This window comes from Bos indicus, chromosome 20 (genome assembly GCF_029378745.1).
Source record: "Bos indicus isolate NIAB-ARS_2022 breed Sahiwal x Tharparkar chromosome 20, NIAB-ARS_B.indTharparkar_mat_pri_1.0, whole genome shotgun sequence".
Lineage (NCBI taxonomy): Eukaryota > Metazoa > Chordata > Mammalia > Artiodactyla > Bovidae > Bos > Bos indicus.
In genome coordinates, this window is record NC_091779.1 from 38988810 (window position 1) to 39016660 (window position 27851).

A 27851-nucleotide genomic window follows, 5' to 3' on the forward strand; every position below is an offset into this window, starting at 1 on the left:
AATGAACTTCTTGAACTCTATTTTAATAAGATGACCCCACCCTTCTTTGAGGCTCTACAAAAGGAGTTTTTCCATGAAACTGCCTCTCATCCACTTGTTAGAAGTTTAATGGCAAATAATGGCTAGTTGCCCCTGGGGATTTTAAATAACTCTAAGATGGACGTAGTTATGGAGTTCTGAGAAACAGAGCAAGTTCTTAAAAACAATGTGAGCAAGACCTCAGAAACTATTGAAACCCATCTTTACTGCCCAAGAGATGGGCCATGTGCTCAGACTCACACACTGATTAACACTAGGAAGCTGGCTGTCAACAGCTGAAAATTTTGCTGCAACACAGAGAAGCAGTTTCTGTACCCCACCCTCAAGGGGACTTCATCCATGTATTTACACCCTAAAATGCCAGGTTTTCATGAAGAGATTGTTTTTATGGTGTTAACAGTTTTATTGAGGTGTTCTCCCTCAATTATGAAAGTAGTAACTTTTTATTTTATTTAAGTATTCTAGTAATATTTTATTACTGAAATAATATTTTATAATTTCAGAATCATCCTCCCAGAGATAACCCCTGCAGACATACTGGGTGCGTATAGTTAAGTATATTCCCAGTTTTTCTTCTGTGCACATGTGGAAACACATATTGTTAGGATTAAGCTCAAGCACATCCAATTTCTGTACCCAGTTATCTTATTTCTTCCACTTATTTGCATATGATTAAAGTTCAGTCACATTATTTTAAAGATTAAATAATATTTTGCTGTATATCTATACCATGATTTTTCCTGGTGGCTCAGATGGTAAAGAATCTGCCTGCAATGCAGGAGAACCTGGGTTCGATCACTTGGTCAGGAAAATCCCCTGCAGGAGGAAATGGCAAGCCACTCCAGTCTTCTTGCCTGGAGAATCCCAGGGATAAAGGAACCTGGTGGGTTACAGTCTACAGTGTCGCAGAAGAGTCGGACACGACTGAGCAACTAACACCACACACGATCTAGTTAAATAAGCCTTTATGATTTGATATTTAGATTTCCCAATATTCTTTTTTATAAATAGCATGGGAGGATTTGTGTGTGTGTGTGTGTGTGTATACAAAATTGTTTTTTCATATCTCTGTTCATTTGTGATGAATTTCTAGAAGTATATTTTGTAAGTCAAAGTGTATCTACACTCTTAAGGCTTTTAACACATATTACCAGAAAAATTACACCAGTTTACTCTAAAAAGGCAAGGCACCAGTTCTGCCTCTACTGTTGAACAGCCAGAAGCACTTGCAAACTCAGTGATCCATCTTGAAATCTCATGGGGTTGGGGAAAAAGATAAAATATTTTATAAGAAAATACTTTGAAAATTTTAAATCCAATTAAAACACACATTGTTATTATTATCAATTTTTTAGACCACCCAAGATAGACAAAGCATTACCTCTCTCAACAATGTATGCCAATGACTTGTAGCCCATTAGAGAGTAAAATCCTTCCCAACTTCCCTCTAAATGCAACCAACACCAAGTACGTTTCGTTCATTCAAAACCATTTACTGAGTACCTTTTATGCATTGAGCTTTGTATTAAGTATGAGGAATATAGAAGAAAAAAAACATAAACACAGTTCTTGATACCCATGAAATACTGGTCTGGGTGGGTTCAGGAAGAATGATAAATCAAGATTCATAATCGGTTCTTGATGGGATCCAGTCCTGGTGCTCTGTGGACTGTGCATCTCCCACTTTGGGGAGACCCAAGGAAGTCTCTGCCTCAAGACAGGAAAGCTGAAATTGAAGATGAGGAGGCAGCTGGGCTTTCAAGTGGGCAGCCATGTATCAATCTTTATTGCTTCTGAAACAGCATGGAGAAATCACATTTTCCCCGCAGCCCCATGCCTACATAGAATGGGAGCCACTTCAGTGGGGGGAAGACTCTAACAAGCCACATGATAGAAAGGCTGAGAAGCCCCACTCCCACAAGGCATACTTTGAGGAACACGCGATATTTATAATTTCTCTAGAAATCATCCTGGTATTTTAGTCAGAAACATACAAGCTGAGGAAGAACAGGATGGCTTGGGGTTTAGAGCAGAGTAGAAGGAAAATAAAGGGGCAAGTCAAGGCAGCTGGCAGGAAGAGGAACTCTAGAGAGAAAGACAGAAATGCTTCCTAAGGGATTTGGCCAATTGTCTGGACCATGGGATGTGGTTCCTGTCTACCCATAGAACCCTTGCTCCTGTTAACCCATGAAGTGACATGCAGCTAAGTGTGATGTCCAGAGGGTAAAGAGGGAGAAGGAGGATGGCGTGATAGTTGCTCAGCATATAAGTGCTCCCAAAGACTGCTCCTAAGCAAGAAACTCATCTTCTGAACTCCACCAGGTATTAAAATGAACATGATCTGCTGCTATTCCCAGACTGACTCACTGGCCCCACTTGAGCTCCGTGTGCCTGGCATCGGCACAGAACTTGAAGGCAAAGGCGGGGATTATAATGGGTTTCTGAGCAATCAAGGACATTCAGAAAGGCATTCCAGACATCTAGGTGCAGATCAGACCCTCTGCTGAGGCACTCCCATGAAAAGCATCCATCACTGTTTATATTTTGACTTGTAAATAAGTTGGTAATTGACAAAACTGGAGGCATCAGCAAACCAACAAACTTCCCTTCCAGATTATATTGTTCTTGTTGTAGTATTAAAATTAATCTCTGTCTCTGAAGCTGAGTTGAGAAGCTTAGGATGGGACATCTACCTGACCAGGGATGGGAAAAAAAAAAAAAGATCATTATGGATAATATTCCAAGAAGAGTGTTTACAAAGATAAGGAGAAATTAACTAAGTTTTTAGATGCTGACTTCCTAATCTTTTTTTTTCCCCTTGGTAGTCTCAGAGAGAGTTGTCTGGAAGACACACCAATTACATGTTGTACAAAAAAGGTGATGTTATTATTGTAAAATGGTGAGTCAACAGTGATATACTGGCTTCTGCCAGGCCAATGTCATGGCAGCCAAATATGCAGATATTTGCATCAATTCTGTTCAGTCACTCAGTCATGTCCAACTCTTTGCAACCCCATGGACTGCAGCACGCCAGACTTCCCTGTCCATCACCAACTCCCAGAGCTTGCTCAAACTCATGTCCATTGAGTTGGTGATGCCATCCAACCATCTCATCCTCTGTCATCCCCTTCTCCTAATGCCTTCAATCTTTACCAGCATCAGGGTCTTTTCCAATGAGTCAATTCTTCACATCAGGTGGCCAAAGTATTGGAGCTTCAGCTTCAGCATTAGTCCTCCAATGAATATTCAGGACTAATTTCCTTTAGGATAGACTAGTTTGATCTCCTTGAAGTCCAAGGGATTCCAAGAGTCTTCTCCAACACCACAGTACAAAAGCATCAATTCTTCAGCCCTCAGCTTTCTTTACAGTCCAACTCTCACACCCATACATGACTACTGGAAAAACCATAGCTTTGACTAGACAGACCTTTGTTGGCAAAGTAATGTCTCTGCTTTTTAGTATGCTGTCTAGGTTGATCATAGCTTTTCTTCCAAGGAGCAAGCATCTTTTAATATCATGGCTACAGTCACTATCTGCAGTGATTTTAGAGCCTCCCAAAATAAAGTCTGACACTGTTTCCTTTGTTTCCCCATCTATTTGCTATGAAGTGGTGGGACCAGATACCTTGACCTTAGTTTTCTGAATATGGAGTTTTAAGCCAACATTTTCACTCTCCTCTTTCACTTTCATCAAGAAGCTTTTAATTCTTCTTCACCTTCTGTCATATTTGCATAAGCCCACTCTATTTCCATATGCAAATACATTGCACGGAAACCTAGCAACCAATTGGGAGTTAGGCCTACTGTTTGTCAATGCACACTAATGGGGTGGTGGACTTATTAAGAAATCTATGGAGGGATTCTTTTATAATTGACAATAGCACTTTCCTTTCAAGATATTAAGCATATTTTATCTGTTTTTTCTAAGTGCAATTGTCTTACTTTGCACTACAGAAGTGTATCACTATTTAAGCTCACTTATCCAGCAACTACCTCTCCATTGACTTTGTCACCCATCTCTCCTACATTTCAAATTGATGTATCTGAACAGCTTTTTTGGAGGAATCCATAAGGTATCAGAACATATCCCTCAATGATAGGGAACGCCTGTTGATTAATGGGAAGAATGTGTTATAGAGCTCAAGGTCAAGTGCTCTTTCAGTGGATCTGTGAATCAAAATAATAAATTGTATATGGCTTTGTAAAAGCAGTCAGTCAGTCATCCAACAAGTGATGGAGAACACCTGTGGACACATATTAATGTGACAGTATAGTGGGTGGGGGTTGAAAATGCAGAGGAAGCAAGGCAGAGGTTAGTCTGAGACTTTGATGATGATGGTCAAGATACAGCAGTGACCATGGCCAGAGGTCAAAGGCTTCTTTCCTATTTACAGCTCTTCTCCTCAGTTAAATATGGTAATTACCATTTAAACTAAGTTGCGCTTACTGTCTTTGGATTATCCCTGGATAAGTTATGCTATATAAGAGTAATCGTTATAACACCCAACCGCTCTTTGTCTCAGAAGCTTAATGACCAGAAGTTTGTTTCACACCCAAGTCCCAGTGCAATGGGCGTCAGCAGAAGATGCAGGATTCCTCTATCTGTGGGCTGTACTAAGCCCTTAAGACTGAAGTCTCCAATTTCATTTTCCTCTGGGCAGTAATGGATCAGAGAGAGAGAATACGTGAATATCTTAAAAGACCAGGACTAGACGAGAAGTACATCTGCCCATTTCAGAGGCCCCAACTCCTTCACTTGATTCTAACTACAGGGGAGTCAATGAAGCAAACTTTAACTCTCTGCCCAAAGGAAAAGGAGAACCAAATTCTGGTGAACATTAGAAGCTTTTGCTACTCCTGTGGGCTCCCAGCATTCTAACTGAGGTGCAGGAAAAAGCAGGAATTAGAGAGGAAAAATGCTTCTGCCACATTCTCAATTTCTTCTTAGACATTGTAACTTCCTCAGATGTGTACACAGCCTGCTGTCTGTGCTCTAAAGAGTCTCCCGTCAGGCACTAGGCAAAAACACTTCATCTCTCCAGGCCTTAGTTGCCAACCGTGTAAAAGGGAGATATTGGATCAGAATCCTTTCAAGTCTTTTGGCCTCTTTTGTATCCAAAATGCCATGCTTCTAGAACTCCTGCTGTTCATTTCCTCCTGAGACAAATAAACAGGGTGCCAGAGAGGTAATGCTAGTTGATCAACAGTGTATTTTTTATTTTATTTTAACTTCTCACTCCCCAAGCCCACCTTTCTAGAAGTTAAAATATACATAGTAGACAAGGTTATTACCAATATGAGTGATTATTTTTATGGCAAAGTTGTTTTGTGTCTGGATGAACAGTATACTCATAGACACATATGTAACACATACAGAGACCCCTCTATGAAAAAATAATCTTGCTTGAACAGTCTTGCAAAACATATGTTCTCCTTCTACTGCTCTTGCCCTTGATTAGCCAGTTCTGCGATGATAACAAAACGGTGTTCCCTCAGTAGCTTACAACACGTTTCCTTTTTGCTCACCTTACGTAAGGACTATGGCTTAGCTGCAGGTTGGCCATGGCTCTGCTGGGATGGGCTGGACTGAGCTGGCTTATCTGGGTTCCACCTGTTTTCTCATTCTGAAACCCAGATGGAGGAAGGAGGCACCATGTGGAAAACCTGAGAACAAGAGCAGGAAGGCCTCAGTCAATAAATACAGTAGCTTGCAGTTGTATTTAAGGCTTCTGTTCGGATACAACAAAAACAATCACAACCCTTCCCTCTCCGTTGACTAGAGCTTTTCACGTGGTCAAGTCCAAAGTCATAGAGATGAGAAGTGCAACTCCACCCACACACACAGGGTGCAGGTGATGCCTTAAAGAATGACTCACAATGGAAGAGTTGTGAGTTTAGATTTTCTTCAAGGACCTTGCTGCGGACTATAACCCAGGAGACAGCCTCTCGGGGAGAGAACTCTTCTGAAGACGTAAAGGAGGAGAAAGTTTATATATGAATTTTGGCTGGGAAAAATACGTGCAATTCAGCATACAGCTTGCAAAATATTGCTGCTGAAATACATACACTGCTATGTATAAAACAGTAAGTATGTATAAGTAACAAGGACCTACGGTATAGCACAGGGAACTCTACTCAACATCTTGTAATTACCTATAATGAAAAAGAATCTAAATAAGAATATATATGTTGTTCAGTCGCTTAGTCATGTCCGACTCTTTGTGACCCCATAGACTGCAGCACGCCAGGCTTCCCTGTCCTTCACCATCTCTCGGAGCTTGCTCAAACTCATGTCCTTTGAGTCGGTGATGCCATCCAACCATCTCACCCTCTGTCGTCCCCTTCTCCTCCTGCCTTCAATCTTTCCCAGCATCAGTGTCTTTCCTAGTGAGTCAGCTCTTTGCATCAGGTGGCCAGAGTTTTGGAGTTTCAGCTTCAGCATCAGTCATTCCAATGAATATTCAGGACTGATTTCCTTTTGGATTGATTGGTTTGATCTCCTTGCAGTCCAAGGGACTCTTAAGAGTCTTCTCCAACACCACAGTTAAAAAGCATCAATTCTTAGGCGCTCAGCTTTCTTTATAGTCCAACTCTCACATCCATACATGACCACTGGAAAAACCATAGCTTTGACTATATGGAACTTTGTTGGCAAAGTAACGTCTCTACTTTCCAATATGCTGTCTAGGCTGTCACTGTTTCCACTGTTTCTCCATCTATTTGCCATGAAGTGATGGGACTAGATGCCATGATCTTCGTTTTTTGAATGTTGAGTTTTAAGCCAGCTTTTTCACTCTCCTCTTTCACTTTCATCAAGAGGCTCTTTAGTTCCTCTTTGCTTTCTGCCATAAGGGTGGTGTCATCTGTATATCTGAGGTTATTACATTTCTTTATCTTTTATATATATATATGATATACATAAATATATAATTTTTAAAATTATATATAAAATAAATAATTATATAATAATATTATATATATATATATATAATCACCTTGCTATACACCTGAAACTAATACAGCATTGTAAATCAACTATATTTCAATAATAATTGAAAAAAATTACTGCTGGTCATAAAGAATGGATATCTCAAGTGTAATTTTATTGCTCTTCTATGTGTGGGAAGATGCAAGAACCTGTATTCATTAAAACCCACCCTGAGCTATACACTAGTGGAAAAGTAGCTATCTGCCAGTGCAAGAGACATAAGAGATGTGGGTTTGATCCCCTGTGTTGGGACGATCTCCTGGAGGAGGGCATGGCAACCCATTCCAGGACCCTTGCCTGGAGAATCTCTGGACAGACGAACTTGGCGGGCTACGGTCCATAGGGTCGCAAATAGTCAGACATGACTGAAGGGACTTAGCGTGCATGCACATGTGAGCTATACATCTAACTGTCCAAGGGGCTGTTTTTCCAAATCTGAGTGCCTCATCCTGTTTTCCATCCTGAATTCTTCTCAGGGTACACTGTCAGTCATTCATTGACTGTGGCTGGCAACTTCATCTTTGTAGAGTTGAGTGCTGAGCAGGCTCTTTGTTCTTCATTCACACAAGAGTGTGTCCACTGCCAATGGATAGGGGTATAGAACCCTCTGACTGGGAGGGAGCACAGAGGTAGGGACTATAGTCCAGTTAGCTCACATCCCCATCGCCTCCACTGAAATACTAACTGTAACAGTTCTAATGGAGAGGAAGCCACTCTATCTTAGTTCTTCTGCTGTGGGAAGTTTTTGGGTGGGAGAGAGTTAGGAGGGAGAAGCGGTCAACAGTGGGGGAATGGAGAAAATTTAACAAATATTTATATAGTCCTCACTGTAGACTGGGCACTATTTAAGCCCATTACAAATACTAACTCATTGAATCTTCATCATAGCTCTAAGGAAGGTTGATCCTTTCTGTATTCCCATTTTAGAGAGACTATAGCACAGAGAATTTAAGCAAGTAAACTGTGATCACACATCTAGCAACTGACAACAAGATTCCAACTCAGATAATTGGTTCCAAAATCTCTCTTCTTAAATATTCTGAAAGAAATAGGGATGGGAGGATTCTAGCACCATGGATTAATTGGTTGCTGATATGCTGATTTTAGGGGAGCAAGGAAACCAGTTCCCTCTGGAATGGACAGATGTAGTTTCAGTAAGACGTGACGTGTTTTCTGGAACATACACAGAACTGAACATTCTGAGATCACTGGGGTTTAAGCCACTGTCCTAAGCACTATCCTGCATGATTTCTTCTCTCGCAGATCTTACAGCCTAGTGGAGAGACACACACCATCAACAACAACAACAAATAACAATAATAAGGAAAAAGATCATAGGTCAGATGATGGTATATGCTGTAGAGAACAGTGAAGCAAGGCAAGGGATGAGGAAAGTGGAGCAGTGCTGAAGATAGTTTGAAGACTAGTCAACAAAGGTCTTGCTGATAAGGTGTCAGCAAGCAGTGGCCTGAAGGAGGTGAGGGAGATAAATATTTGATGAGTGAATGAATGAATGAATATTCAAGCATATTCAGTCTTCCCAGTGAGACATCAAATAAGTTATCTTATTACTCGGCCTTAGCCAGGCTGCTTGGCTCCCTGACATAATTCAAACTGATCTTCCGGTTGAATCCCACTCCTCTTCCTGTCATGTGGTTGCGCCACTTCCGGCTCCACCAATGACTCTCCTTCAGTGTGGAAGAGGATACAACCATGATTTTCTCTTTAAATGACTGAGGGGTTTAGGGGTTTTTTCTGGGAATATGCAGGGATCATGTGGTAATAAATGCTCACCTGTTCTGGGCTGGGAGTGGGAGGAAGGGGGCCGATTTGAGCTGTTATTACTAATCTGTGTGGGCCTTCCCAGGTGGCTCAGTGGGTAATGAATCTGCCTGCAATGCAGGAGACACCAGTTCAATCCCTGAGTCAGGAAGATCCCCTGGATGCGGGCATGGTAACCCACTCCAATATTCTTGCCTGGGGGATCCCGAAGACAGAGGAGCCTTCTGGGCTACAATCCATAAGGTCACAAAGAGTCAGACACGACTCTGCAGACATGACTGACTGAGCACACACACACACACTGGTCTATGTGCTTGCACGTGCACATTACACAGGGCTGAGCATATTTTGAAGGGGAAGTGAGCCAGATGTGAAAACAGCTAATAGATTTACTGAGAAATGAGGGAATGGAGGAAATGGGAAAGTGTGAAGCTTTTGCAAATGTGCAGAGATTAATTCTAACTGATACCAAGAATGCAGAGAGGTGTTTTCCCGCTCTCTAGGAATGAAAGCAATCAGACCAAGAGGAACCAGGACCTTGAAACCAATCAGTCCTCCAAGAAGAACAGGAGAGTGGACGGACAGTGAGAAGGACAGCCAGAAGGCAGATAGGTGACCAACTGAGCTGCGAGGAGGCAGTATGTGGGAATTCTGCCAGAAAGATGGTCTGGTCACACACCGTGGAAACTGGGGCCGGCAGAATGTGGGATGCAGGCCAGCCCTAGGAGTCACTGGTCCATTATCTGTGACTCTCCATGCCCACTGATCTGGGCATTGAGCAGAGAATTAGTCTGAAGGGCCTGGTTTGTGGAGAACTAGGGTCTTGACCACTGACCAGGCAGGATCCCAGCACCAGGAATGGAACCCAATGCAAGCCTTCCCTGGGCTTCTCTCACGGATGGACATTCACCCAAGAACTTCCTGGTAGAGCTCAAGTGGCTCCCCGCTGTGGAGAGCCGTGGGCAAGGTGGCCGGGCAGGTCAGGGCATGCTCCAGGCTGAGTGAACAGACCCAGGCTGAAAAGGTTCTATCAGAGAACCCCAGGCGACCATGGGAGGCACAAAAACAAGGGTCAGCGTGAGCTGAGTTCTTAGGTTATGGTTACTGGGGTTTTTTGTATGGTTGGTTTTTTGTTTGATTTGATTTTGGTTTCTGTACCATAATAAGAAAGCTAACCTGTTAAGCAACTGGAGGTCTTGCTAACCTTAGATTGTAGACGTCAACAGGAAGTAGGAAAATAATAACCTCACAGCCTCAACTGTCAGAGGCAGCAATGAGGGCAGTCTGACCAGGTTCTGAGGAGAGCAGGGTTCAGTCAGCACAGACAGGAAGGCAGATGAGAGGAAAGAGAAGAAGGAAGGGAGCTGGGATCCATGACGTCTCCCCCATACAAAAAGGTGTCTGCAAACCTGCATTAAGCTGGCCTGAAAGTTTTGACGCTTCCCTGTGGCTGAGATGGTAAAGCGTCTGTGTGCAATGTGGGACACCCAGATTTGATCCCTGGGTCAGGAAGATCCCCTGGAGAAGGAAATGGCAACCCACTCCAGTCCTCTTGACTGAAAATCTCCATGGACTGTCGCCTGAGGAGCCTGGTAGGAGACAGTCCATGGAGTCACAAAGAGTCGGACATGACTGAGCAATTTCACTCACTTTTAAGCCCTCCTCTTACCTGTGGGGACTCTGAGCCTGGGGAGGTGGAGTTAGGGGTGTGCTGCTTCAATGCTTAACAAGTGTTCTCCCAAGAGAAGGTAAAAAGAAGAAGAAAAAAAATTCTGATTTTGCCAATTCCCATCATATAAGTGTGGGAATTTATACAATGGCTGCTCTGACTGATTTCAAGCTACCAACCTGAAGCCCACTGGCTTACAGCATTCCTGAAAATGTAACAGTTGCTCCCTGGTGTGAACCTCCACCCCTGAGGGATAGTCCCTTAGACCTCATAGCCCTTCTCATAAGAAACACCCAGTTCAATGCAGTCCTTTTAGGAAAGTGCCCTTTCCGGGCCCAGAGGATGGAGGAAGATGCAATCCTATCTCCTAACCAGTATCTGCCTTCCCTAGTCCTTTATGCTAGAACTGAGGCTTCGTAAGAATCATCTAAATGTTTGTTTAAATGCCAGTTCTGGTACCAACTGGCAATCAGATAAATAATCCCTGAAGATCACGTGCACCGAATAATGATTATAGACAACCATGTATTATAAAGTTCAGAGTTCCTAAGAGACTAGATTTTAATTGTTCCCATCACAGGAAAGAAATGATTGGTTTGTGACTTGATAGAGGTTTTAGCTAATGCTGCACAATTATGTCATGCCTTGCTAAGTCACTTCAGTCATTTCCAACTCTGTGACCCCATGGACTGCAACCTGCCAGGCTCCTCTGACCTTGGGATTCTCCAGGCAAGAGTACTAGAGTGGGTTCCTGTGCCCTTCTGTAGAGAATCTTCCCAACTCAGGAATCGAACCCACATCTCTTACTTCTTCTGCCTTGGCAGGCAGGTTCTTTACCACTCGTGCCATCTAGGAAGCCTGCTATACAATTGTATTCCAATACAAGTTTTTAATTTACAAAAGTACCACTTCCTAGGTCTCACCCTCCAAAAATGTCGACCCATTATACCTGGGATGAGCAGTGGTTCCCAGGAGAGACTCTGGAAGCAGTGCCAAAGAACATCCACTGCTCTTGAAGGACCAGCCCTAGATTCCAGCAGCACCCTGAATCAGAGCAGGGTTTGGGAAGGGGGAGTTGCTGAAAGAACCATTTACTAGAAAGAGAGATGCCTTAGATGGCTCAGAACCTGTGGTCCCAAAGTTCTCTGACCTATCCACCAAGCCATGGCCGGTTGGGTTCTGTGCACTGGAGCCTCTTGAAGGTAGGGTCCACTGCTCCTTTGCAGCCATCAGAAGTGAAAAGCTTAACAACCGCAGATCGTGGAGCCCAACTGCAGAGTTCCTTTCCCTCCATCCACTGCTTGCTGGCTGCATGACCTTAGACAACTCATGGAGCCTCTCTGCACCCCAGGTCCTCATCTGTGAAATGGATGTATTCATAGTACTTACACCTCAGTGCCTGGCATGTAGTGCATCCTACATGAGGGTTTGTCAATTTTATCACCATGCAGTTCTGAGCACACTGGGGGCTTTTAAGATAAGGTTGGTGGTTTAAACCACTTACCCCCATGAGCTTCTGTTTCCTCACCTTTAACTTGAGAGCAGTGAAGTAGTGATGGGAACAATAATAGCTTTCCTGCCCACTGCACAGGATTATTCTAAGAAGAAACGAAGACTGTGAGGTGAAAGTGCTTTAAAATCTATAGATCACCATGTAAATGTTTTGTCATTTTGTCTTTGAGGCTGTTAATTTGAGGCAGGACTCCCAGTCTACAGACTGGGTTCCCACTTCTGCTGTGCTGCCTGCGCTATGCAATGGTGAGCAGAGCCTCTCTGAGAGTTGGTTTCCTCTCCCATCCAGGGAAGCCTCCCAGCAGAGGCATAATATGTGTTAGGTAGCATTAGTGGTTCCTGGCCCTGACTTTATATTAAAATCATCTGGAGGGCTTTGTTAAAATGTCCGCGTGCTTATGGATCCAATTCTGAATGGATCAGAATTTCTTGGCACAAGATGTAGAAGTTGGTCCTTTTAATAAGCTCCCTTTGTTGTTCAGTTGCTAAGTCATGTCCAACTCTGTGACTTCATGGACTGCAGCACACCAGGCTTCCCTATCCTTCACCATCTGCTGGAGTTTGCTCAAACTCACGTCCATTGAGTCAATGATGCCATCCAACCATCTCATCCTCTGTTGTCTGCTTCTCCTTCTGCCCTCAGTCTCTCCAAGCATCAGGGTCTTTTCCAATGAGTCAGCTCTTTGCATCAGGTAGCCAAAGTATCAGAGCTTCAGCTTCAGCATCAGTCCTTCCAATGAGTATTCAAGGTTGATTTCCTTTAGGATTGACGGGTTTGACCCCCTTGCAGTCCAAGGGACTCTCAAGAGTCTTCTGCAGCACCACAGTTTGAAAGCATCAATTCTTCGGCACTCAGTCTTCTTTATGGTCCAACTCGCACATCCATAAATGGCTTCATGGTTCTAATGTGGATCTAATGGCTCCCTATATGGTTCTAATGTGAGTCCTGGATTGAAAACCACTGAAATCTGTGGAACAGCTCTGTAAACTGTAAAACATAATGTATAATTTGTGGATTTTTTTTATTGTTAGTTGATGATCTTGTGGGGAACTAGTTCCTCTGAAAGTCAGGCCAAAGGGCATTTTCCACTATCTGTCTGAAGACTGCACTGACTGGGGAGAATTGAAACTCACGCAGTTCATGTTCTTGCCTTCAAGCCAAGGAGGCTAAATGAAAACAAGCCTCTCTCAGATCAAAGATCCTACTGGGATGTTGGGGCCAGTGAGTGGTGTTGGCTTAATTGGATTTGGAAGCCATGCCTCCAGCCATGGGGAAGCATTCAGTATTCTGTTTTATTAAAGTGACTGCTGTGCAAAGGCATGTGCATCACCCTGTGGCCATTGACCAGATCAGGTTAAGGGCCAGAAGGTCTTTCTATGTGAGTCCCCAGATGTGATTCCAACCCTTAACTTGGCTCCAGTTGGCACAGTTGCAATGTCTGTCCATTGACTACCTCTTTCAGCACATGGCCATGGCCATGCCCCACACATCCCCTCTGCTTAGATGTCTCTTTACAGACAGAGTCTTCAAGATGTTCTGAGATTCACAAGAGAGGAGGGAGAGGGTGGCTGGAATCAGAGGTGGCCATTTTTTACTAGTTTCTCTACTGTTTCTAGTAATGTCTACACTGCTATGATATTCGGACTAAACTGCTGAGTTCAACTGGGATGGTCATTTTATATAGAAGTGACTCCCTTATGGAAGGTGCCAGATGTTCCCCACCAAAGGGTATCTCAGGACAAGGGATGAGATGGCCACCTGTTTGAGAAGCAATAAAATGGAAACTTGATCACTGCAGAGATTAAAAAATAATAACAATAATGGGTGACATATGAGCAAGAGTCTGGCTTGGAAAGTTCGCAGACTAATGTGTAACTCTGACTTCTGGGCTATGGACTGATAAACTTTGTTGCTGTTGGCACACGTTTGCATTGAACCCAGGAAGACCTGGAACCTTCATATCCTCACACCCTTGGGCCAGGACTGCATCTCTAACACTCAATGCCTGCATTTAAGAGAAGCTGCTATGTGATCCTGAAAACCTCTTCAGGTTCCCCTGTCAATGACAGGACACTAAATTCACTCCAAGTCCAGAGTTTGTTAGTACTACCACAGAACCAGTTCCTCTGTCTGCAGAATTTCCTCCTCTATCTTAGATTCTTGTTCTGCTTTTCCAATTTTAAGGCTTCATAATAATAAGTGATTCACTTATTCTACAGATATTGACTATTGATTTGGACACATTTTACTTTCTTTAGTTCCAAAATTACTGCTGACAGTGACTGCACCCATGAAATTAAAAGATACTTGCTCCTTGGAAGGAAAACTATGAGGAACCTAGACGACATATTAAAAAGCAAAGACATCACTTTGCTGATGAAGGTCCATATAGCCAAAGCTATGGTTTTTCCAGTAGTCATGTATGGATGTGAGAGTTGGACCATAAAAAAGGCTTCAGTTCAGTTCAGTCACTCAGTCGTGTCCGACTCTTTGCGACCCCATGAATCGCAGCACACCAGGCCTCCCTGTCCATCACCAATTCCCAGAGTCTACTCAAAATCATGTCCATTGAGTTGGTGATGCCATCCAGCCATCTCATCCTCTGTTGTCCCCTTTTCCTCCTGCCCCCAATCCCTCCCAGCATCAGGGTCTTTTCCAATGAGTCAACTCTTCGCATGAGGTGGACAAAGTATTGGAGTTTCAGCTTTATCATCAGTCCTTTCAATGAACACCCAGGACTGATCTCCTTTAGGATGGACTGATTGGATCTCCTTGCAGTCCAAGGGACTCGCAAGAGTCTTCTCCAACACGATCATTCAAAAGCATCAATTCTTTGGTGCTCAGCTTTCTTCACAGTCCAACTCTCACATCCATACCTGACCACTGGAAAAACCATAGCCTTGACTAGATGGACCTTTGTTGGCAAAGTAATGTCTCTGCTTTTGAATATGCTATCTAGGTTGGTCATAACTTTCCTTCCAAGGAGTAAGCGTCTTTTAATTTCATGGCTGCAGTCACCATCTGCAGTGATTTTGGAGCCCAAAAAAATAAAGTCTGACACTGTTTTCACTGTTTCCCCGTCTATTTCCCATGGAGTGGTGGGACCGGATGCCATGATCTTCGTTTTCTGAATGTTGAGCTTTAAGCCAACTTTTTCACTCTCTTCTTTCACTTTCCTCAAGAGGCTTTTATCAGGGTGGTGTCATCTGCATATCTGAGGTTATTGATATTTCTCCCAGCAATCTTGATTCCAGCTTGTGCTTCTTCCAGCCCAGCGTTTCTCATGATGTACTCGCATATAAGTTAAATAAGCAGGGTGATAATATACAGCCTTGACATACTCTTTTCCTATTTGGAACCAGTCTGTTGTTCCATGTCCATTTCTAACTGTTGCTTCCTGACCTGCATATAGGTTTCTCAAGAGGCAGGTCAGGTGCTCTGGTATTCCCATCTCTTTCAGGTTTTTCCACAGTTTATTGTGATCTATACAGTCAAAGGCTTTGGCATGGTCTTAGCACCAAAAAATTGATGCTTTCAAGTTGTAGGACTGGAGAAGACTCTTGAGAGTCCCTTGGACAGCAAGGAGATCAAACCTGTCAATCCTAAAGAAAATCAACCCTGTATATTCATTAGAAGGACTGTTTTTGAAGCTGAAGCTCCAATATTTTGGCTGCCTGATGCAAAGAGATGACTCATTGGAAAAAACCCTGATGCTGGGAAAGATTGAAGGCAGGAGGAGAAGGGGGCAACAGAGGATGAGATGGTTAGATAGCATCACTGACTCAATGGATATGAATTGGAACAAAGGCTGGGAGATAGTGAAGGACAGGGTAGCCTGGTGTACTGCTGTCAATCCATGGGATTGCAAAGAGTCGGATACAACTTAGCAACAACAGCAGCAACAACAGAGCTTGTATAATGGCCCTAATCTTGAGCCTGGTGTGAAGTAGCTAATCAATCCCTCCTGCTGCTTGCTCCCCCAACCCTGAGCAGATTATCTCCTCTGTTTTCCAAACTAAATGTTGGCATTCTGTATTAGAAACAAAAGCCAGATTTCTAGAAATCAAAAAGTACTGTGGGGTTCTTACCATGTTCTGTTAGCCTCAGGCCATCAAACAGGTAGAGCTGCAGGCAGGTAAGGAGACCCAGAGTGTAAAGGACCTGACCCAGCAGACCCCAAAGGAAGCAACAAACACAGTTCCTAACATTTCAGACCATGAATGGATGTATTTAAAATTTGTTGCAAGAAATGAGATGATTTGCTTTTTTAGGACAAGACAGGCATTTGAAGCTTAATTTGCATTTATAATTAAGATGTATGGCATCTTGATTATAAATCTTGTATCCTAACCATTAAAGGCAGAGAACAGAAAGTTGGGAAGGAACATAAAGCAGGTATAAGGTATGTGGGTCTCCTCTGCCATCAGAATCTTGGTAAGTCTTAGCAAAATTTAAAGTTTATCAAAAACTGGAAACCTCAAATATCCATCAGGAGTAGAATGAGGACATAAACTATGGTCTTTCTTCCAGTGTAATGTGAAGATGAATGATGTGAACTAAAAATGAATTTTTAGTAAAACTCCATGTAACAACAAGGATGAATCATACAACAATGTGAAATGAAAGAAGCCAGACACGCACAGTCAAAATACGCATGTTGTATGATTATGTTTCTATGAAGTCCAAAAGTAAGCAGAACTAATCTTCAGTGTTAGAAGTCAGAAAACTGGCTGCTCTTGGAAAGGGCTGGGTAGAGATGGGGAGGAGGCACTGGGGGAATTTCTAGGATGCTATTAGTGATCTGTTTCTTGACCGGTTGTAACATAGACGTGTCCGTCTTGTGATAATTCATCGAGCAGAATACTTGTGATTTGTGCATTTCACATTTGTGACAGTCCTTCAAGAAATTCAAATCTTGGATGGGGCCCTGCTTGTCTGTGGTAATTAGGCTTGCAAGAGGTCCTCCGAACCCCTGCCCTCCATGCTAGGCCCATTTCTAGAGTCAGGGGAGCTCAGCCAAAAATCTGAGTAGAACATCAGAACAACAGTGACAAATGAGGCAAGACAAGGTGAGAATTGTGTTTGCCTCGGAACCACCTGACTCCAGGTCTTGGGAACAAGTCCCACAAAAGTGTAGCACTGAGATTTCTGGTGTTTGGGTTGGTTCAGGGGCTGGATGAGCTAGAATATGCAGATAGAGTCTACCTAGGGTAGAGAGTGAAAGCTCAGGTCTGTTATTTTTAACTCTCAGGAGACCCTCCTCCCCCAGCCTTCTCTCCTACAACATGCTCTCCCTGCTGTGGACAGTGGAATCTGCCCAGGCTATGGGACTGTGGCTCTGATTTTGCATGAGGGAGAGTAGGTCTTGTTTCTTAGAAGAGCAAGTGGCCAGGGCAAAAATTGCCAGCCTTGGAACTTCCCAGTTGGTCCAGTGGTTAAGAATCTGCCTTCCAGTGCAGAGGATGAAGTTTCCATCCCTGGGTAGATAACTAAGATCCCCTGTGCTGCAGGGCAACTAGGCCCATGCACCCAAATAAATAAACATTAAGGAACAAAAAACTGCCAGACTGCTTTCTCAAGTTTTGCCCTGTGTAGGTGAGACTTGGCTTAATGGGAAAGGTGAAGAAGGGAAGTTTTCCAGGCTTAGCATTGATGCACAGAATGAGGAAGAAGGGGGAGGGTGAGGTTCTACCACAGTGGGACATAGCACTGTGACAAGGGATATTAGATAATGGGTGGAACATAAAGATAGTAGAATCTTTGAGGATTTGGAAGCAAGGAAGCCAAAGCAGTTTGTCATGGGCAAGGCATGAGGGTGCTGACTTGCTACAGACCTGCTTTTCAGTTTTCATTCTTGAATTTTTAAACCACAGTCAGACTCAGAGAGCTATTGAGGAATGAAGCCAAGATCATTGTCCTCTGGTGGCGGTGTGAGGTTCACTTTTTCCTAGTTGAACTGCCAACATTTGGAGCCATTTACCACTATAACCATCACAGCAAGCAGTCTGTGGACACTCTGGATGTTCCAGCCCAAGTTGGAATGAATAATCTTGATCAAGATCCTGCTTGCAATGGGGAAGTGAACTCAAACAAAAAAGTTTTAAGTTACCTACACTTTTTCATTGAAGTATAGTTGGTTTACAAATGTGTTAGTTTCTGGTGTACAGCAAAGTGATCCAGATTTTAGATCCGAATATAATATCTGATCCAAACATTCAAATATTTGGGGGGGGGTTCTCTTCCATTATAGGTTATTATAAGATATTGAATATAGTTCCCTGTACTGTATAATAGGACCTTGTTGTTTATTTTATATATAGGAGTGTATATCTGTTTATCCCAAACTGCTAATTTATCCCTTCCCCACTCACTTTCCCCTTCGGTAACCGTAAGTTTGTTTTCTATGTCTGTGAGCCTATTTCTGTTCTGTAAATATGTTCATTTGTATCTGTTTTTTGATTCCACATGTAAATGATATCATATACTATCTGTTTTTCTTTCTCTAACTTACTTCACTTAGTATGATAATCTCTAGGTCCATCCATGTTATTGCAAATGGCATTATTTCAGTCATTTTTATGGCTGAGTAATATTCCATTGTGTATATATACCAGATCTTCTTTATCTATTCATCTGTCCATGGACACTTAGATTGCTTGCATGTCTTGTCTATTGAATATAGTGTTACAGTGACATTCGGGTATATGTATCTTAGATAAATGCCAAGGAGAGAGATTGCTGAATCATATGGTAACTCTATTTTTAGTATGAGACAAAATTTATCCCCAGCCTGGTGTTCACCAGTCATAAAAAAATGGTCCGTGCACAGTGGGAGATGTGCCTAGTGCAGGAAGAGACCACAGGAGGTCATCAGGTTAACATTCAGCACAGCACCCTTAGAAGTGGGCAGTTGGGATTATCTTTCTCTCTGAAGGTTTACTTACCCCAGCACTGTGTTTGCCCTGCTGGAGAGTAAGATGCAGAGTAAATTGGGAATCATTATTGAAACACAGTAATGGGACCACAATGAGAGCGTCCAGTTCCCAGACACAGGGGTTTCAAGAAAGCAGAAAGTGCACATGGCTACTCACCAGATTCCAGGATATCGTAGGAATAAAATGCTTCCTGAAAGCACTTTTATTGGAAAATGTTATTTAGGAGAGTTTCAAGTTTATTTTAGAACTTTTTCAGTCAGTGGGTAGCACACCCATCCCCAAGCCAAGCTGAGATCACCAGATATGCAGGACAAAGAACTCTTCCAGGTCTCAGTGGACCCAGTGAAGCTGGATTAGGGAGAACAGTGTTTAAGATCCTCGGGGGCAGGCATGGCCACTCTGCTGTCTCTCTGCTTCATAATTTCTCAACTTCTACCCTTTCTGCTGCTTTCTTTTTCCTGTTCCATTTTCCAGTTCCAATCCCCAACATAAAACCCTGAACCTGTATTGTCACTGAGAATTCTATTTCTGAGTATGTCTCAAGGGGCATGATAGCAGGTGGAAAGAACTTCAAGAAGTTGTTTGTTAGGTGGTGTCTGGCTGGCAGATGGAGATCCACCCTCCGACCAGGAGGAGTTGGCAAAGCCTGGTCTTTTCAAGGCTCATCAAACAGCATTCAGTATTTTCCAACATCCCTGGATGGGCAGCCTTGCTCCTGCATGCCCTTCCCCCGATTTAAAAAAAAAAAAATGTAAAATTTAAAGGGAATATATAAGTCATGGGCTTCCAAGAGTTTATACTTACTTCATCAAATCTATTATTTTCCAAGTGTTGTTTGGAGTGCAAAAAGGCTAATTAGTCTTTTCCAAATGTCTTTCAAAATCCTTTCTTCTAAGAAGGACATTTAGAGGCTTTGAAAATTGTTCCAGGGGTAAAAATAATATTAATAATAAATTTCTCAAAACTCTCAACCCCTGCAGGTTCAAAATTTGCTTAATTCTTCAAATGCAAGGGACTTTGAGTTATTACTGGGATTTGTCATTTCTTGTTTATGAGGCTTTTCCAAAGGGGTAAGAGTCATCACGTGGAGGTCCACTAGAGTTCACTACATGGCTCACAGCCTTGCCCATGACCCAGGACACTTCCAGAGTCTTCCGAAGCAGAACCTTCAAGAGAGCCTTCCCCCTCTTTCTTGGTAGCATCCATGGGGCCAGGAGGGAGTTAAACTGAAAGCATCGACTTTTCAGCCTGCCTTATTTTTGGCTAGTAGATCAGAGCCCTCCCAGAACAATTCTATTGTAGGGCATACAATCTGTATCACATAAAACCGGTGATCTATTATTGGGTGGCTTCACTGGTGGCTCAGACAGTAAAAAATCTACCTGCAATGCAGGAGACCAAGTTCCAACCGTGGGTCAGGAAAATCCCCTGGAGAAGGGAATGGCTACCCACTCCAGTATTCTTGCCTGAGAAATCCCGTGAACAGAGGAGCCTGGCAAGCTACAGTCCATGGGGTTTCAAAGAGTCAGATACGACTGAGCAACTCACACTGTGGGGTGCAAAGAGAACAATTTTTCCTTAGGGTGTGTGCAAAGGAGCCCTTTGTGCTCGGCTGACCTTGAACGTTGTCTTCGGATGACCTCTGGTGGTGGAATTTTTCCCAGCGTATGCACAGCGATGCTTCTGAGCCAAGCTATCCTTGGTACATTTTCCTACATTCCTTTCCTCCTGTTTTGTTATTCATATTCAGCAAGGAGCAAGAATCAGTTGCAAACACTCAGAATAAAGTGGTGCATGTGCCTCACCAGACTTTTGCCATTTCAAAAAGTTGCCTGTGCCTTCTCTTTCAGTGAACCTCTAATATATTTATTTCCTGTGGAAAGAGGAAGGAGCCAACATGAAGGAAAATGCAGCATCTAGAGTGGTTTTCATTTTGCTACTTTTTCTCAACGTCAGCCTTCTGAATGGTAAGTAAGAGACTGTCTTGTTCTTTTTCACTCCCTGGGGTATTTGTACGAGAGGAGGGGAGAATCCATCACAGTCCCTTTTGCAGCACAGATACAGGAAATGAAAATGTCCATGGCATTTGCTTCTCTTCAATCATTTACAATATTATAGGGATTAAAATGAAGGCAAAAATTAATGCAAAAGACTGAATGCAGTTAATGCCGCATCCTGTCACCATGCTCTGACTTCCATCCTCATTCTGGGAGTGCAGAGAAACAACTCTGCCAGGGATATATCACAATTTCAGTCCAGGTTCTGTCCCTTACTGGCTGTGCAACCTTGGTTGCACAGTTAACTTAGTTAACTTAGTTAACTTAGTTCTCTGGTTGCACAGTTAACTTAGTTAACACAGTTAACTTAGTTCTCTGGATTTAGACACTTTCAAAGTGAGGATAATGATGTTTCCTCCACCTCAGATGAAAAGTTGCGTGAGAAAAATCTTTGAAAATCTGTTAAGAGATCTAAGGGGATTGCTGTTACGTGGTGGAAAACAGGAATACCCAACTCTGTTATGCAGGAAATGAAATTTACAACTAGACTAGCATGTGTGAGCCTGTGTGTACATTTCAGTGTGTCTATTTGTAAGTGTGAATACTTGTGTATATCTCTGTATCTATTAGCTTCCCTGTACATACCTGATTGAAAATGCTTCTCTGTGTGTACCTATATGCATACCCATTTGTGGGTGCATATTTCTCATATGTACCTATGTGCGGACCAGTATCTACTTCTATAAGCATGCAGCTGTATATATTGTTCCTCTGTGATCTGTGGGTGTGTTTCTGATATGAGCTCTTCTGTTTAAGCATGTGTATGTTGGGGGTGGGGAGTACCTCTGTGGTTGTCCCTGTGTTTGTGTGCATTTTACAGGGAAAGTGAGACCGTCCATTCATTGTAACCATCTCTTCTAAAGTGGGTGAAAGAAACATTTGACTAATTACAGTTTCACAGCTTTACCCTCCTCTCTTGAGTTTTCTTGAGGTACTGTTAATAACCAGTGAAATGTGAGAGAGAGAAGCTTTCAGGAAGAGAAAAAGGAACGTGGAAATTGGTACAATCCATATGGAAACTTTAAGTATTCAAATAAGCCCCAAATAATCAACAGTTGCCTTAATTGGCTTCTAAATACGCTCATTATTGAGCTGTAAACTTGTGTGTTTTTTTAAAATATAAGCTTTTCCTTCCACCTCACACACTCCTCCCTAGCCACAAGAAAAAACAAACAAAAAATCACTTCACCCTGTGAAATTGTCCTGAAGAAATATTCCCTAGAGGTCAAGCAACATTCCAAAATGGGCAGAGTTAAGCCCAGACTGGCTGGCGTGGACGGTGTTCAGGGGATCTAAGAGCTGGCTGGGCTCCAGCTGACTCAGCCTGGGGACCTTGGCCCAGCCTTGTATCCCATCATCCCATTCCAGTCAGTTCTTCTTTCTGGCCGGTTTTGCCTAGTGCCCTCCTTCCCACCGGTGTCCTCCTCTGAACTTGTTCGTCCTGATGCTGCTTTGCTAGCAGTTCTAGCTCAGGAACCAGCCTGAGGGATGAAGGACAAGGGTGGCAGAAAACAGACAAGCCCCCAAGGTTCAAGGATCGCCTCCTGGAAGCGCCCCTCTCTGCTCCCGATTTCCTGAATGAAACACCACCTGCGGTTACATGGCTGGGGATAGAGGGACTCTTTCCCTCCCCGGACCTGACAGATAAGGAACAGAAGAGGGTGCCAGCTCACCAAAAGCTTCAGGGGCTAGGCAACTCGAAAACTTCATCCACATTGGGTTTTCCACATCACCTCTTTCAGCCCCACTAGCTTCCAGCTGGGACTAGATAAAGATGGTAGCTCCTAACCGGGAGAACAGCTACCCACTCAGCTGCCTCTAGGAGCCCCCATGCCTCCTACCCACCAAAAGAGCCAAGAATTACAAAAGAACCCTTTGCCATCTCACCACATAAAGACCCAGGGAGAGAGGGGAAAGTACATACAAAAAGGGGACTGAAAACCCAGCTTCAGAAGTGGAGACAGGTAGGATGGGAGCCACACTGTGAGACTGAATCATAGGTCAAAGCTGAACAGAATCAAGGAAGAGTGAAGCAGGAAAGGATGGGATGGAGACGATGGAGGGAGAAGCAGCTAGAGGGGCAGCCCGGGTAACACAGTGAAAGAGCAAAAGAGCAGAGAATTGGGTTCATTATGTGGGAGTGGCAGAAAGATGGGGGTCAGTGAGCAGAGGGGAGAGGTCCAATGAGCATTGGATCAGCAAATGATCACAGGATGCTTGTGTCTGAAGGCGAATTCTTTTTAAATGATCACCCTGGTGCTGTGGGCACATATCCGCTCCACAGACACCGTGGGATTCTGGAAGGGCCAGATCCTGCTCACTCCACGTGTACCCCTCGCACCCTTGCTGCTCACCATTGGTGAAATGTTACAGTTAGTCACTGATCCTAGGTTGCTGGTATCTCCATCTCACAGTACACGCACACACACTCACATACACACACACCCCATCACAAAGCACTCTCTCTCTGAATCCTGCCAACTTCAGGGCAGCCCACAGAAGAATGCTGCAGGATGCTGACATCTTGGCACTTCTGAGTCCCACCTCCCACCCCAGGCCTACTTTCCCTGAGACCTCATCACTGGCCTGGCCCCATCTACCTGCTTCTGTCACCAATAGAATGGCCAAAGAGTTGAACGGACCTTAATATTGACTCCGGTACCTTCTTTTTCTAGGACAGTCACCTCCTGAAAAACCCAAGCTCGTTAAATGTCGGTCTCCTGGAAAGGAAACATTCACCTGCTGGTGGGAGCCTGGGGCAGATGGAGGACTTCCTACCAATTACACGCTGACTTACCACAAGGAAGGGTAAAATGTTCTCTTCTGTCCTAGCAAATTCCACATGGGTGTCCTTGCCCTCCAGACCATAGGACCACTGACCCTGCGTTAATTTCTATGCTTCCCTGAATGGACACTGATAACCTCCCACTACTGGGGGAAGGGACTCTAATGCCCAGGTCCACATCCTCCTCCTAATGTCCCAGCCAAGCTCCCACGTGTCCATAAACTCCACCACCAATGAGGTGACACCAATCCATCCGTGTTACCGTTGCCTGTCGTAAGCTTGAGTTGTACCCCAAAGTCATGTATAAGTGTTTCCAAAGTTAATTTTGGATGCTTATCTATCGAGCTTCTGCCAGTTGTCATTTTTTTAATAATCATTGCTTTTTCAATCTAAGAGTATTATTATGTAATCCTTGACAACTCTGGTACATTAGCTGTTTGAACTTGTTTCACATGCAAGAAAATAACAAGCCCTACAAGGAAAGGAAGATGAGGTTTTTCCTTAGGAAATCCATGGACCCATGATCTCCCAGATTGGGTATTGGGAGCTAAAAAATTGCAGTGCAAACTAACAGGGCCATCTCTGGGCAAGGAGTTCATCACAGTTACAGTGAGACCCTCCTGGAAATCCAGGGATGGCTGTATATCCTTCCCAGTGAAGAAAACATTTACTGGAGGAACAGCTGGCCTGCCTCCCAGTGACTGCGCTTAGTGGTACACAAAGCTGACATCCCCTGTGAGACCCAAAGGGGTGTCAGACACACAGCCCTCAGGAGCTCAAAGCAGCAGCATGGTGAAACAAGCCTGCTCACCTGTGTGACAAGTCTTGCGTGGAGCCCCCATGTCTACATGTGAGCAGCCTGAGGAGCCTCTGGGACCTGAAGTACCTCCTTTCAGAGTCACTCTCCTCTGTGGCTACCTGAGTGTAATTGGAAATATACTGCAGTTTGTATCCCCTTTCAGCTTTTTTAGTGACATGTAATTCAACACATTTGTGCAATAACTGCTGCCTTGGGCATGCCCGCCTCCGCCCCACCCTGGTTTGTATGATGCAAGAGAAACTCCTGAGATGACCCAATGGTAATTTGCTGAGGATGGCGGTGCCTTGGCCATGGAAAACTCAAGTGTATGTTGGCAGGGGGCGTATAGCACAAAGTCCACAACAACCTGTAGACAGGAAGGGTTGGTGAGAAACACAGTCACTGGGGCTCTGACGTGACTCCTCCACTGCTTCTCCAGCACTTCTTCCCTGAGTCACCCCTCGCTGACATGGACAGGGTCGAGAAGCTTGGGGAGCCCTTCTCCAGCTCTGTTTTTTCTTGTCCCTCCAAATTCAGTGATATTGACATACTAGGCTCTTTGCTGCTGCTGCTGCTGCTAAGTTGCTTCAGTCGTGTCTGACTCTGTGCGACCCCACAGACGGCAGCCCATCAGGCTCCACCATCCCTGGGATTCTCCAGGCAAGAACACTGGAGCGGGTTGCCATTTCCTTCTCCAGTGCATGAAAGTGAAAAGTCAAAGTGAAGTCGCTTAGTCGTTCCCGACTCTCAGCAACCCCATGGACTGGAGCCTACCAGGCTCCTCCATCCATGGGATTTTCCAGGCAAGAGTACTGGAGTGGGGCTCTTTATACCACTTTAAAAAAAACTAGACTCTTTATACCACCTTCTTGGTGGTGGTAGTTTAGTTGCTAAGTCATATCCGACTCTTGTGACCCCACAGACTATAACCCTCCAGGCTCCTCTGTCCATGGGATTCTCCAGGCAAGACTACTGGAGTGGGTTGCCATTTCCTTTTCCAGGGGATCTTCCTGACCCAGGGATCAAACCCATGTCTCCTGTATTGCAGGCAGCTTCTTTACCATTGAGCCAGCAAGGAAGCTCCATACCACTTTCTTACTGACTCCTAATATGTTACTTGTTGCAGAGAAACACTCATCCATGAATGTCCAGACTACAAAACCGGGGGCCCCAACTCCTGCTACTTTAGCAAGAAGCACACCTCCATATGGAAGATGTACGTCATCACAGTAAACGCCATCAACCAGATGGGAATCAGTTCCTCGGATCCACTTTATGTGGACGTGACTTACATAGGTAAGGGGAAGCGTGACAGGTGAAGAATGTGTTAATTTGATATGAATCTACCGAGAGTTAAACTCAGTTTGAGTCTCCTTGTCTTAGGGATAGATCCCCGAAAGGAAAGATGAAAAAATTCGCAATATCCTCACCAACTGAGTGTTTTAAACCCATTTGTATTCCTGACAGTAAGACAGTAAAGATCATTGTGCCTTCCCTTGACCCTTCTTCCCACTCCCTTGCACCCAGAAGCAATGCTCTATTTAGCTTCCCTTGTCAGTCCTTCTCTCCAGCCCATCCCCTGCAACCAATGTCCCCTTCCCCCTTGGCAAGCTGAGGTTTCCTTTCTGAGATTTCTCTCCCTGAAACACGTTGCTTCGTGGAGTAGCAACTCTTAGAAGACACTCATCTGCTTCTCCACCCACAGGAATTTCTCCAGCTGCTTTGCCCCAAATTCAGTTCTCAATATGCTTATGTTCCTCAGCAACTGGAGCTATTCTTCTCAAAATAAACTACTTGGGGAGTAAATAGTGCTACTTGAACAGAAGGCTGAAGTGCAAGATCACAACCATGAGGTTTGGAAAACTCATGAGTGAATTAAAACAAAAATCTGTCTAAGAGCTGCTTCTTGCTTTGCATGATCAACACTGAGCTTCAGGGCGATGAGGCATAACTGCAGTGGCCTCTGTGGTTTGGTTGTTGTTGTTGAGTCTCTCAGTCATGTCCGACTCTTTGTGACCCCATGGACTGTATCACACCAGGCTTCCCTGTCCTTCACTATCTCCTGGAGTTTGCTCAAACTCATGTCCATTGAGTCGGTGATGCCATCCAATCATCTCATCATCTGTCGCCCGCTTCTGCTCCTGCCCTCAGTCTTTCCCACATCGGGATCTTTTCCAATGAGTTTGCTCTTCACATCAGGTGGCCAAAGCACTGGAGCTTCAGCTTCAGCATCAGTCCTTCCAGTGAATATTCAGGGTTGATTTCCTTTAGGATTGACTGATTTGATCTCCTGGCAATCCAAGAGACTCTCAACAGTCTTCTCTAGCACCAAAGTTCAAAGGCATCAATTCTTCGGCTTTTGGTTGAGTAGCGATGACAAAGGGAATCTTAGGACAAGAGATGGCTTGGCCAGGACTGGATTCAGCCTTCCTATTAGGTTGCCTAAGGAGTAGCTAATTAGGTTCAAGGTTACCAAAGTCTTCCTGACTTACCTAGCACCAACAGAAAAGGCTCTCAAGTATTGGGCTATATATCATCCCATTGGCATATTACCAGTGGTTGATCCTTAAAAACTAGAAAAGCTTCTAACATCAGCTAGTATGCATTTCAATACTATCTCTTCCCCCCACCCAGCAAGTGATTACAGTGAGCCTGGGGGTGGAAATAGAATTTAATCTCAGCTTAAGAAAATCAAAAAGTAACACCACTTACAAATAGGAATAAATTTAATTCCATTCATATAAATAGACTTAAGACATGAAGCCTTTAAAATGCTAAACACCAAATAATTCCATTTTCATAGGCTCTTTCTTATTTTTTACTGGAGTATAATTGCTTTACAGTGGTGTGCTAGCTTCTGCTGTACTACAGAGTGAATCAGCAATAATTATACATGTATCTCCCGCATCTTGAGCCTCCTCCCACCCCACCCCACCTCTCTGCATCATCACCGAGCCGAGCTCTCCCACTGGCTGTTTTACACAGGGTGGTGTGTATGTCAGTGCAACTCCCTCAGTTTGTTCCACCCTCTCCTTACCCCACTGTGTTCACAAGTCCATTCTCTATGTCTACATCCCTATTCCTGCCCTGAAAAGAGGTTCACCAGCACCATTTTTCTAGATTCCATATATTTGCATTAATGTTCAGTATTTGCTTTTCTTTTCTCCACAGATTCTAGATTCACCCACATCACTACGAATGATGCAATTGCATTCATTTTCATGGCTGAGTAATATCCCATTGTAAATATGTATAACCTCTTTATCCATTCATCTGTTGATGAA

The 27851-nt window shown here is 43.8% G+C and overlaps 1 protein-coding gene across 7 annotated transcripts in view; it reads left to right on the plus strand.

Annotated features, from left to right (window-relative positions):
* PRLR (prolactin receptor) overlaps nucleotides 1–27851 on the plus strand; it is a 192905-nt gene that overhangs the window by 141140 nt on the left and 23914 nt on the right. For 5 of the 7 annotated variants that reach the window (XM_070774776.1, XM_070774773.1, XM_019983031.2 and 2 more), the window contains 3 exons: nucleotides 20777–20893; nucleotides 23659–23791; nucleotides 25694–25863. In XM_070774776.1, the coding sequence (XP_070630877.1) occupies nucleotides 20824–20893; nucleotides 23659–23791; nucleotides 25694–25863 (373 nt within the window). In that variant the 5' untranslated portion in view covers nucleotides 20777–20823. Of the gene's footprint in view, nucleotides 1–542; nucleotides 581–20776; nucleotides 20894–23658; nucleotides 23792–25693; nucleotides 25864–27851 lie in introns of all 7 variants that reach the window. The other 2 variants (XM_070774774.1, XM_019983032.2) reach the window with 1 other exon arrangement.